At 40.7% G+C, this 12657-nt stretch overlaps 1 protein-coding gene across 2 annotated transcripts in view; it reads right to left on the bottom strand.

The window, feature by feature from the left end:
- Positions 1-4243: 4243 nt before the first annotated feature.
- Positions 4244-12657, bottom strand: part of PAPSS1 (3'-phosphoadenosine 5'-phosphosulfate synthase 1) — a 50337-nt gene continuing 41923 nt past the window's right edge. For both annotated transcript variants that reach the window (XM_074823240.1, XM_074823241.1), the window contains exon 12: positions 4244-5257. In XM_074823240.1, coding sequence (XP_074679341.1) covers positions 5119-5257 — 139 coding nt within the window. In that variant the 3' untranslated portion in view covers positions 4244-5118. The remainder of the gene's footprint in view (positions 5258-12657) is intronic.

A 12657-nucleotide genomic window follows, 5' to 3' on the forward strand; every position in this document is an offset into this window, starting at 1 on the left:
GTAGGCTCCTACTACAACATCTGCCCTGTTGGCCTTCCCCCTGATTCTAACACAAAGACACTCCACCCTGTCTTCACTACACTTGTACTCAAAGCAATCGTAACAGTCCCTAACATACAGCACCACCCCACCACCTCTCCTTCCTTGTCTGTCCCTTCTAAAGAGCTTGTAGCCCTCAACAGGCACACTCCAGTCATGGGAGACATCCCACCATGTTTCTGTAATAGCCACAAAATCATAATTTTCCTGTTTCATCATGGTTCCAAGCTCCTCCTGTTTGTCACCCATGCTGTGTGCATTGGTATACATGCACTTCAGATGGGCTGATGTTTTCCCCCCTTCCCCCTTCAAATCTAGTTTAAAGCTCTGTCAATGAGCCCAGCTAACTCCTGCCCCAAGATCCTCTTCCCCCTCTGGGACAGGTGCATTCCATCTAATGCCAAAAGGTCTGGTGCCCTGTATACCAACCCATGATTGAAAAATCCAAAGCCCTGACGGAAACACCAGTCTTGGAGCCACGAGTTCATCTGTTGAGTTCTCCTGTATTCTTTTTCATCCATCCCCCCAACTGAAGGGATGGAGAACACAGTTTGTGACCCCGACCCCTTAATCACTTTCCCCAAGGACCTGAAATCTCTCTTAACTGCTTTAGGACTTCTCCTAGTAATGTCGTCACTACCTACTTGAAAAACCAAGAGAGGGTAGTAGTCCTTGGGTCTCACTAGAGTGGGGAGTTTTGCCTTGAGGTCCTTGACGCAGGCCCCAGGAAGGCAGCTGACTTCCCTATGAAACGGGTCCGGTCTGCATATGGGGCCTTCGGTATCCCTCAGAATGGAGTCACCCACTACAATGACTCTTCTGGGGTTCTTTTTAGAACTGGTTTTAATATCTGGTCTAGAATGACCCGGCCTTGGTGGACCTTGGTCTTCCTCCTTGTTTGTCTCATTTCCTTTTTCCTTCTCTTCCTCACTCAAAAGTTCCAGGGCCCCGAATCTACTGTGAAGGGACACCATGGAAGGTGAGGGAGGTCGGGAGAGGATTTTCTTGCCTCCCCGAGCAGGGACCTGTTTCCAGCCTCCCCCATCTCTTAGGTCCCCTCCTTCTGCCTGGTAGCAAGAGGATGAGGGATTACCTTCCTCCTTTGGAGCCTCCATTTGCTCCTGTTGCTTTAGGGGTGTTAGGATGTTACTCCACCAATCAAGTTCCCTTTCACACTCCCTAATACTTCTTAATCTCTCGACCTCTTCTTTGAGTTCCACCACCAGGCTGAGCAGGTCATCCAGCTGATCACAGCGCACACAGGTGTTATCACTGGTGCCTTCCGATAGGACTGACAGTCTCAGACACTCCCTGCAGCCCTGAACCTGGACCGCTGCATGTTTGCATGGCAGTTCCATCTGGGTCATCATGTTCTTTCTGGTGGTGGTTTTGACCCGAGTGGAGACCATGGTTCAGTCTACTCGTGGAGGATGATAAGAGGAAACTAGCTCAGATAAGCTCTAGAGCCCGGAGATAGACTGTGCCCTGTCCGCTCGCCCTGCCTGCGTGAACTGCCGCGCCTCACCCTTCTGACGCGACGCACACTGTTTGCCTGCCCTGTTCGCCACGCTCCTGGTTGCTCCTGCTCCCAGGGGGCTGCTCTTGTACGTGAGGGGCATAGGGTGTCACTCCAGTCTCCGCCCACTCTGACTCACCGCCACCCTCGTTAGCGGCAGCTCACTCTTCCCACTCAGGGGGGAGGCAACTTGAGGCTCTCCCTCTTCCCTGGGCTTCTGCCTTCATGTCTTGCAGTTTTGCCGTGCGTTTTTGATGCTTTTGGGAGGGTCCCCTGCCGCTATCCTCCTCCTCGGAGCCCCTCTCCTCAGCAACTGAGCTGAAATGGCGGAGGCAAGGAGTTTAAACTGCCGCTGTCACTCCAGTCTCCGCCCACTCTGACTCACCGTCACCCTCGTTAGCAGCAGCTCACTCTTCCCACTCAGGGGGGAGGCAACTTGAGGCTCTCCCTCTTCCCTGGGCTTCTGCCTTCACGGCTTCCAGTTTTGCCGTGGGTTTTTGATGCTTTTGGGAGGGTCCCCCGCCGCTATCCTCCTCCTCCGAGCCCCTCTCCTCAGCAACAGAGTAGCAAGTAAAGAACTATTTATAAGGTAGATCAATGTAGAGGCAGAAGGTGGGAGGCAGAGGGAACACTTTTTGACATTTTTCATCTTAATGAACAAAGTAAAACTCCTCTTGATTGTTAAAGCAAAATGACCTTTAGAAAAAGCACATACTTGGAAGTTTGATTTTGCCGTTCTTCATAAGAAAATAACACACCTGTATAACTGCTTAAATTCGTGATTCCTGTATATATCAGTATTTTTCCACAAAAAAAAGAGTTGGTTTAGGAACTGAAGAAATGAGTCAATGGAGTTTTTTATTTTCCCAGCTGGAAAGTTAGATCCTGATTGTCCTCATAGCCATCACGTGGTTCAAGAGTATTACTACTTTTGTATGGCATATTCCTGAGGTCATTGCTCTTTGGTGATAGAGAAGGTGTGGCAAGACAGGTGTTGGGTACAACCACCTCGTAAGTCCTGGTGCTGCCTCCTGAAAGACACCCAACTGCTGTCTCAGAAGAACCTCAAATGCCATAGCATCCTTAATGAAGTTAAGCCACTGTTAAAAACAATGTTCGGACTGGCCAACTGAAAACGCTATCCACTGAGATAAGGCAGAGAAAAGCTAAAGAAAGAGAAACACTGACAAAAGAATAATTTCTGGGGCAGCCCTTTCCTGTAAGTACAGCTTCCTTAAATAAGGCAGCTGCAGACAAGAGGAAAAATTTGAACTCTACAGTGAAAACTCACATGATACAGGAACATGTTGTATAGAGCAAATCCTGCCCACAAATTGACCAGATGCTCCTGTTCTTAATCAGCATTATGCTGGGAATGCTGTGGCTGTTGGCTTAAAGTTAGAATAAACCTGAAAGCTTCTTTAATACAGAGCCTTGCAAGGAATGCTTTCCGGAAGCACTATAACAACAGGGCCTCAGCATCAAACCAACTAAGTACAAAAACTTGATCTGCTTGTTATCACTGTATTAATTTGCTTGAAGGCATTTCTGCTTCTAAATTAGCTTTACAGCATGATTCACATTCATGCTCACCACTCCCACTTATTTTCCGGACTTCATATAGCACACACAGCATTTTTAAAACATTAACTTCTATAGACTTTCACGTGTGTTGGCTATTCTGCCAAAATATTTTTATTATCTTTCATCATAGCTAGCAGAAGAATCCAACCTGACAGCAAAGAGTCCAAACTCCCAACTTTCAACAGCAAATTCCATTTTAGCAGCTGATAACTCTTGTTCACCTTCACAGTTAAACTTGAAGTTTTGCATGAAGAGCTGCACACAGATGAACTGACTCTTTCTTCTGGATTTCGCACATCCTACATATTGATACAATCTAAAAAGAAAGCCAGGTTTGAATAAAATCTGTTCAGCAATTCTGAAGAAATAAGCTTCACACTACCAAGACACAGTCTCAAGTAATTGTGATTCACTAATAAACACGCCTCTTGTCTTTTCCCAGTTCTCCCTTACTTTCTATCAGATGTAAGAACCCCATTAAAAGATACTTTCTACATCTCTTCAAAGAGACAGAGGAAGAAAAAATAAGGAAGGAATTCTCAAAGCATTTGTCTTAAATACAACTGTGAACAAATAAACAAAGATTGCAAGTAGCATTCGTCCCATTCAATACATAGGTCCCCTCATCACAACCTTCCCCCGTCCAAAAAAATCTAGATGAACATATGCTTCATCCAGGCTCAGCAGGCCAGTATCAACATCCTAAAACAAATTTTGAGCTGGTTCCTCCTATATACACTGTTTAACAACAGAAGAGTAAGTTTCTGTGAAAAGGATATGAGATAATTTCTAGGTAATAGGCTAAGAGGGGCTATGGCTGTCCCACTGATTACCTGCAAATGGTTGGAAAGATCCCAACAGGTCAGTATTATTTTACCTTTAAAGAAATGTTTTACTTTTCATTTTTTATATTTTCCTTTAGCAGTTAATGTTTCACATACTGAATTAACCAACTTCAGGATTTTTGAAGAATCCTAGAAAAAGAACATACGCTTTGTCTTTCAAGCAAGCAAAGCTGAACCAAGAGAAGGAGATTACTCTTTGGAGACCTTGAAAAATAGCCAGAAAATTAACCTCGAGACTAAGCACTTGTACCACAGGAAATGCCAAGATCTACGGATTTTTTTATTTTTCTTGCAACAATTAAACATGAATTCAGGGTTGGTCTACCATACTTTTTTTAAAGTTGTAGTAGGCTGAACAAGTACATCCGGAACCAACAACTGCCAAGTTATATCAAATGAAATAAAACGTTCCCTACTGACACCTACAGCAACAAGCACATAAAAAAAAAATCTGGATTAGTTATCAATTCAAAGTGAAAACTAGATATTTTCTTTTATTGGTTACTTGGCCATCTTTATAGGTCCACAGCAGAAGAGAATCACTGGACAACTCAACTCCAAAGCTAAATAAAGAAAGCAAAGAAGTTTAATTATGCTACATTAAAAATTCTGCTTTTTGATTACATACAGTGAGAAATTAATGTTAAGTGCTTCCAGAGATGATGATGGGATAAAGATGATGACACTTTATGTTTTAGAGCTTATTTACTTTTTCAATTTATAATTTATCCATAATTAAGAGTCTAACCATTACATTTTCTCCTAGAAACTACTAAAACCAGACACTATCCCACAGTTTAAATAACATATGAAAAAAGCTACGTCTAACAGCTGCAGAACTCACAGGACAGAGGCAGTAAAATATAAAAATACACAAGAGTTAAAAATCCTACTGCAAGAATATTAACTGTAATAAAAGAGAAGACATTAAAACCAGCAGCTAGTTAGGTGCCAGGACATAATAGAACCCATAAGGACAGGCAAAGAATGATGCTAAGTTAGGGAGAAAGAGTCTGTTTTTAGAGAAGAACTTCCTGACAGACACCACAACAAAGCAACATGAACGGTGACTGTGTGGTCCCCTTCTCGTAAATAAATCAGGCGTCAAAGGTTGATCTGCAGTTAATAAGAGGCCTAAACCTTCTCCAAGGATTTGTAGTATTCTGTCAGCACAGTCCAAGCCTTAGGAGCCATGAAGCCTTCCGGCGGGTTTTGTCCTTCTCGAGCCAGCTTGCGCATGCGGGTCCCCGATATAAATTCAAAGTCTTCATGGCTGAGAGAGTAGGAGTGGGGGCAAAGGGGGAGAAGGAGAGGAGCAAGGGAGAGGGAGGAAAAAAAGAACATATTTTAAAAGCAGGCAATGTTGCTCATATTCCTTCTGCTTTCTTGATACTTTATAAATTTCTTCTTGGGAGTATAATGCTGTATAGCAACTCACATTTCCAGGCATTTGGCCAGCAATGACAGTAAAACTCTAGAATATACACCCTTTACAATATTCAGTTTAGGTAACTCCTGAGGTTTGGCAGCATGGTCCAACTAATCTCCTGTGGACTGAATTAAGTCTGTGCCTCCATCTACCCTGACTTGCTCTCTGTGAGGAAACATGGAACTGCTGTTGAGAAAAAAACATCTCCTCCACCTCCTGTCTCAGCCCTCTGTCAAGCAACAGCAGCCATCCTTTTTTGCACCTCACCCTGCCATGGCAGCAGACCAGCCCTGTGTGCTGGTTGAAGGTTCCAGTGCTGGTTGAAGAAGGTCAATTCAATGTCACTAGAGAATGCGAAACAACAACATTGCATGAAATCTTAGTGAAGGACAGTTCGCAGAACAAAAAGTAAAAGCCTCAGAGGCTAGAGGCAAGCTCCACAGCTTCCACAGCTGAGCCATTGCAAGCCACTGAGTATGCGTATACATGCACATCAGTAATGTTGCACATACAATTCAAAATAAAGAAAAAAGCAGGGAAATAATAAAAATACCTTCCCATAAAGATGTTTTTCCCTAAAAATCAGAATTCAGTTGGACAAATGCACAACAACCCCAGATCAGGATTGTTTATCATTGTTAACATGAAAATCTAAATTAATATTAACTTCTCAGGTATGTGGTCATAAGCAGCAAAAGCTCCACAAGTTAAACTCAGTCCTCACAGGACCAAAACAGTAAAAGACAAGAATCCTAGAGTTCTACCAAATGCTCCACAGGAAAAATTATTTATTCTTAAATTAAATATGCCATTTTACCTATGCCATTTGCTCAATTTGCAACATGTATGCATTACTCATTCTTTATTTGTCTGTTTGAAAGAAAAGCCAAGTATTGATCTCAGATGCACATGCCTCAGACAGAAACAAGAGCCAAGTGTGCGCATTAGAGGGCAAAACTTGGCCCAGCAAGTGCTGAGCTATGCTCAGCAGGGTATGGAAGTTAGCAAGATGCAGAAAGCATTCCACAGTTCCCTTTGACTAAGACAACTAGCCCCATAACTTTTTGATTTGGATTGTATACATTTACAGAGCAGCACTGCCATATATGCTCTTTTCTTACTGCTCTCAAATTGGGACTGTGGGTTCCTGAAGTATCACAACAAGGCTTTTTGCACACCCCACTGTGCTTCAATTCTGTCAAATATAAATTATATAAAAATGAAAACTTAAAGTTGATGTAAACCCATGGGGGAAAAAGTTATGTCACTGCTATTTATAATGCCTGAAAATGTCATTCCTTGGCAAAGAGATGCCAACTGATCACTAATGCTGCTTGAAAGTAACTTGCGTTTCTTTGCAAAGAACTATTTCTATAAAATATATGTGGGGAATTGATAAGCCTGGCTAATTCTAGTGAAAAAATACTAAGTCTTCAGATGATCAGGAAGAGAAGAGTAAAGCAAGTGCTATAAAGTTTCTCCAGGTGTGGTTTTCTCCAGAGTGCAGTAGCAATACCAAAGTTCAAGAACTAAAAAAAATGTTAGCTGCTTTATCCCCTCCTTGCCTATTAAGTTTTCAGAAAGACATTCAACTTCCTCCCGTGCCCTACAAGCAAAATAAAGGTACTAAGACAATAAACTTAGAAATGCCATATGAGTTCGCTTCAGTAAGAATCCCGATTCCTTTAGCTTCTTCTTATTCCTAGTTGCATTAAGAGCAGCTCTAGGAATCAGAAAGAGATAAATACAAAAAGAAGCTAAGGAGATGTATAGAAACATTAAGAAAGGGAAAGAAAAACAAAGTGAGGATCATTGAAGAAACATACTACTTTCAACATCTCACAACATTTCTAGAAATGTTTCAAAAATACTATTAAAAAGTACAAAAGTACTAATGGTGCCCTTTCATTATCCCAAACTTCTCATTTGAATGGGTTTTTCTTTAAAAAAATTTTTACCTTAATTAGAAATCACTAAAATGACTCAAATGGAGCTCTGGCAATATATACTGTATGTTGAAACAACACGGTAATTTTTGCCTTTTTAAAAATTATTGCATTTGCAATTTTATTGTTTCCAGTTTAATTTCCACTTTCATACCTAAAACAGAGTATCTGAATAACCACTCAATACTCATAGTCTTTACTAACGGTAAAAAGCAAATCTCTTGAATATCAGAAACTGAGATTTCCACTAAGCAGAAATACCTTATCAGTACTGACACTGTGGTGTGATGTGAACCACAAGCATTTTGAAATAAAACATATCAGTATGAGTAATTTGCTTTTGTGGAAAAAGAAACCAGAAAGAAGAGTCAAGTAATTTTGTTCATAGTTAATTTTGAGGATATTAGGAGTTATTCTACATAAAATGTATTTGAGTGGAACATGAGAGGGGGAAACATTTGACCATTAAAGCTGCTATGAAATATACATGCCAAAGCCATCCAAATTCCATTCTCAAGTGAGATTTAGAATGACTCTCAACGAAACTTAACCCAAGCCTTTCCTGATCATGGAAAGTGCCTTTGCAATTTTTATTCAGTGGCTGCTGGAATTAGCTTTCTTTGAGTCACACTGTATGGTAATAAATGCTTGTAACATTGATTTTTTATTACCAATTGAGTTTGACTAGTATTGACATAATAGTTGGTGCCAATGCAATTAAAATCATTCTTCAGAAGAAAAAGAAAAAAAAAAAAGCAGAAATAAATCCACAACAAAAACTTGTCAACAGAAAAACAGTCTTAAAACATATTACATTGAGACTGGTGTTTGCTCCATGGCACAGCATCCTAGAACCCGATTACACTCACAGTGTGGAAAAATCCTTACGAACATATGCAGTGAAATCTCCTTACTTATGGAGGACAGGGCTAGGCAGACAGAAAATACATAACTTGCTGCGCTCTCATACAGCTAGCAAAAGGAGAAAAGGAATCTCTTCTTACGCTTCAGACTGTGCCCTCCTTCCACACACAGAGCTATATGTATATACACACTCCCACAGGTGCACAAGGTAATACTTTATCTTTGGAAAGCACTAAGTCATCTATTCAGAATAACATAGGAAGAAATCTGTGCTGTTAATTAATCTTCAAACTATTAACAGTAACTGAGCATCAGACTCAAAGGACACTACAAACCATGCACAGAAAATTAAGAATTCATACATCAGTTCTTTCCTTTCTTTCTTTTACAAACGTTAATGTTTTAATCTGTTACACAGATTTCCCTTTTTTTGTGCATTCAGTAGTTATTTTTTACCATAATACCTCAAGTGATCCCAGCAACAATGATGGCTCTAACAGGGCGTGAGACTAAGACTTCCAAGACCTTACAGTTCTTGTAACAAAACAAAGAAGTTATCACCAGTTTTCAAGTGGGAAATGACTGTATGAACATGCCCACAGTCCTAGAGGAAACCTCTGCCATATCTCTGAGGTGTCATACAGTACCTTAATACAGTGATAAGAATATTTTTCCACTTCTACAATTATTCCCTACAGATTTAATTTAAGTATAAAATATATTATGTAATTGATTTTTCACTTGGGAGCACTAAAGATCAGTCATAATCTTGGGAACCCTGACCTTCTGTTAGGGTATCTGGCACTGTGTGTATGACTTTCTTGGAATTCCCATTCTCTGTGGAGCGCAACGTCTGGTGCTCTCAAGGTCTTAAGAAATTACTCTTATTTACAAGATTCATCATCAAAATACAGACTATTCATTCATAGTTTTGCCTATCCATGAAAGTATGGTTTTTGGAAAAAAAAGTATGGAAATAAAATGATAACATGACTTATTCAACCTAATCTGGCTTCAAAATGACTCTCATGTTCTACTCAGCTGGTAAACTTCAGATCCGATTAATTCCTGGGACAATTCAAAGTCTCCTTATCTGGGATTCAGTGTTTTAACAATTATCCTTCTGCAACTTCATGCTTTCTGAATAGGATCTGTCATGAGGTGAAATCTAACCTTACAACCCTTTTCAGAAGGATTTTCACTGAATTTAAATTTGCCTTTGCAGCATCAAGTCATGACTTACACAGTAACTCCCTACAGGAACAGAATGTTGTCCCTTACAGTGTCAAGTCTTTGTTATGGCAGTCTGTGTTATGCCTTGGAAACAGCTCATTATGCTGAATGAACCAGCTAGTATCAGCTAGGTGCAAAACCTAACAGGTCATGAACTTTGTGAAAGTAGAACATAATAATGTGATTAATATCAACATATGCAAAGCAAATCCTTTACCTGCTATGAATGAAATTCCTTTCTGACTGGAAGGAGGGTTGAAGTCTCCTGAGCTGCTGTAGTGTTTCAATGCATCCTAAATTATGTACTAATGTAAACTGAGAAGCCATATTTCACACAGCTAAATTAAGGAGAGCAGTCAAGCATGCTTATTTCAGACTCTTACTATCCTTTTAAAAATCAGGTATCACACCAAACAAATCTGGCAACAGTATGTACTTGGTTGGAACAGCTATCCTGTTGACTTGATAGTATTAAAGAAGTCGTGACAGCTATATTAAAGGTCCTGGAGTAAACTATCTAAAGTTAAAATCTCTCCTCTTCACATATACCCAATGCTTCATTCACATTTTACAGAAAGCATGAACAGTCTGCTCCGGTAATCGTACTTATGGGTTTCTTTCAGACAAAATGATATCATCAGTTTTCTTCCAGGACAGAAAAAAACCCAAAAAACCAAAAAACAACCATTTTTCCAGACACTGTTGTGGGTTTTTTAATTGCCAGACTAATTTCCTTTCTTAATTGAGTTTTTTCTCAGCAGCAGTCTGTGGCTGCATTTTATAGGACTGATCTTCTGTAAAGAACTGGGAATCTCTGCTCACCCAAACAACTACTATTATTAAGCCACCAATCCCAAGTTACACTTGTCTGTGGTAACTGTTTGAGAGGCCTTTTTGGCTGAAAAAACACACTGTTTTTCTGAAGAGATTTCAGCATTGGGTAGGGATTTTTTGAGAGGTGGTGGTGGTTTTTGTTGGTTGCTTCGTTCTTTTTTTGGTTTTTCTTTATACTTCTGTCTAATAGTGGTTCACAGATCAGACATTCATTTGGAATTTCTCCATTATAACTAGAATTCTACCTATAAACTTTTCCAAAACATGTTTGGGCATGTTCAATTATTGATCCAAAGTTCTATGAAATCTAAAAGGATAAAAAACTATGATAACCAAAGGGCTGTACCAATATTCATACTAGTTCCTATATCTATTATTCCTTCAGACTTCTGTGCAAGTGGAAATGCTCAAGCTTCCCATGGAAACTTACGATTAGGCTTGCTATCTTCCTTCATCAACAATAAAAGGGGATTTTTTTTTTTTTTTAATTATACTCATTTTGACCAAAGGGAAAAGAAAATTAAGTTAGCTCTACCTGTGCTGCTCTACATCACTTCAAATGCATTCCTCAAATTCCTTTCATAAATCTTAGACACATCTTTTTCAAAAATATGTATTAAGACTCTGGTTCCATGAGGTGCTAAACCTAGTTCTAAGATGTCTAAGAAACAGATTAAAAATTATGGTGGTTTCATGAGGTAAAATACAACTGTAGTTTCAAGTCATTGGTTGTTCACAGGTCTTAATCTTTTAAAGGGTAACTTGAGTCAAACAATTTATAGAAGTTAAACACTGTGCACAACTCTACAACTACAATTGCTGCGCAGCTAGTAGCAGCTACCTTTTACACCAGTCTTTTTCTACCCCTTTTCTCACACACACACAATACTCCATGATTAACCCTGAATTCAACTGGGATATCTCCGCCTTTCCTTATAAAGAGGGGTGCATGTAGATACACCTGCTGCCAGGTGACTCCAGCTCCAACACAGCACCACAGCAGCTCAACATTGTTAAACAGCAGCATGAGGCCCTGGCACTCAAAGTTAACAGTTGTGTTCTCCAGACTGTTCCCAAGCAGAGATACCAGGTCTACTGAAACACCAGGAGCAGCATGCGTTCTAGAGAATACTAATGGAACTGAGAAACAAACTTAACTTCTATATCAACTCCACAAAACTGCACTTGCGTGGACACCTTTGGGAGCTGAAGACCTAAAGAACAATGACCTCTCAAAATCACAGGCAGCACACCTGAGAAGTAAGGGCTTTTGTTACTAATTTAGAGGCAGGACCAGTGGTAGGCTTTTTGATGCTTCCCAGGCTTGCCACCAGGTCATGAGTAGCTTAGCCACAACAAGGTATCACATAGTTGCCCAGTATCTTATGGTACGCAGCTGACCAGTACCAACCTGGCACGTGAAAACCTACCCCTACAGGCATACATGGAATGCTATCAGCAAGTGTTACATCTTTCTCATAAAAGCTGAGCATGTATGTTTAGAGATGTCACAAGCAAAGCAACTCTCTGCCACTGTTAATGCTGCAGTCCCAACTTGTCAAACATCCCTCTGGCAGTTGGATCAAGCTTTTTGTAACTTCTCACCACTAGCCAAAGATTCATCCCCCATCATCCACACGGCTTGGGATTGCTTCAGAAGCAGAAAGATGACTCACTAACATCAGCAAAGAACCCAACTGCAACCACCTCTACATGTCTTTGCTGCCAAGCCAGGTGTGGGTCCAACTCTGCCAAATTAGAGACATCCCCAAGATAGCAAATGGTGTCCATTATGGCTTCTCACAAGCCCCTTCCCAGATACAGGAGTCTAGGAGGCCTGAGAGAATAGAAGAGGTGACCACTTGGGAAGAGAATAACTACTTCCAGCAGCTAAGACACACAGCTCAGCTATAGCTCAGTCCAAGGGAAACCCACTTGCCATAACCTTCTGTGCGTCCATTAGTGATGTAAATTCTTGAATTGCCTAATTGGCTGTCAGGTCTTCAAGCCTCAAAGAACTCAGAAAGGTGCAACAGAAGTCATTACCCATTTCCAAAACAAGTCAGAGTAATGCTTCTATGCATACAACTCTTTCCCGCATTTTCAAGCTGTGTTTTTCACCAGGTAAGTGGCAAGCTCAGGAAAGATTTCCACAAACATCACACCCAAGGATCTTCCACCAGTATTGATCCTCTCATATTTCCAAACAATCCTCTATTCCCTGCCATCCTCCTTACAGAGTGAAACACCACATGGTCCAGGAGTCTGCCACATTTTCAGCATTACACAGACCATCTTGAAATGCAACTAGCTGCACCCACCCAAGCTCTAACTCTGTCTGAAGCCTACCACGGTGTTCTCTCTATG

This window comes from Strix aluco, chromosome 4 (assembly GCF_031877795.1).
Source record: "Strix aluco isolate bStrAlu1 chromosome 4, bStrAlu1.hap1, whole genome shotgun sequence".
NCBI classification, from domain to species: Eukaryota; Metazoa; Chordata; class Aves; order Strigiformes; family Strigidae; genus Strix; species Strix aluco.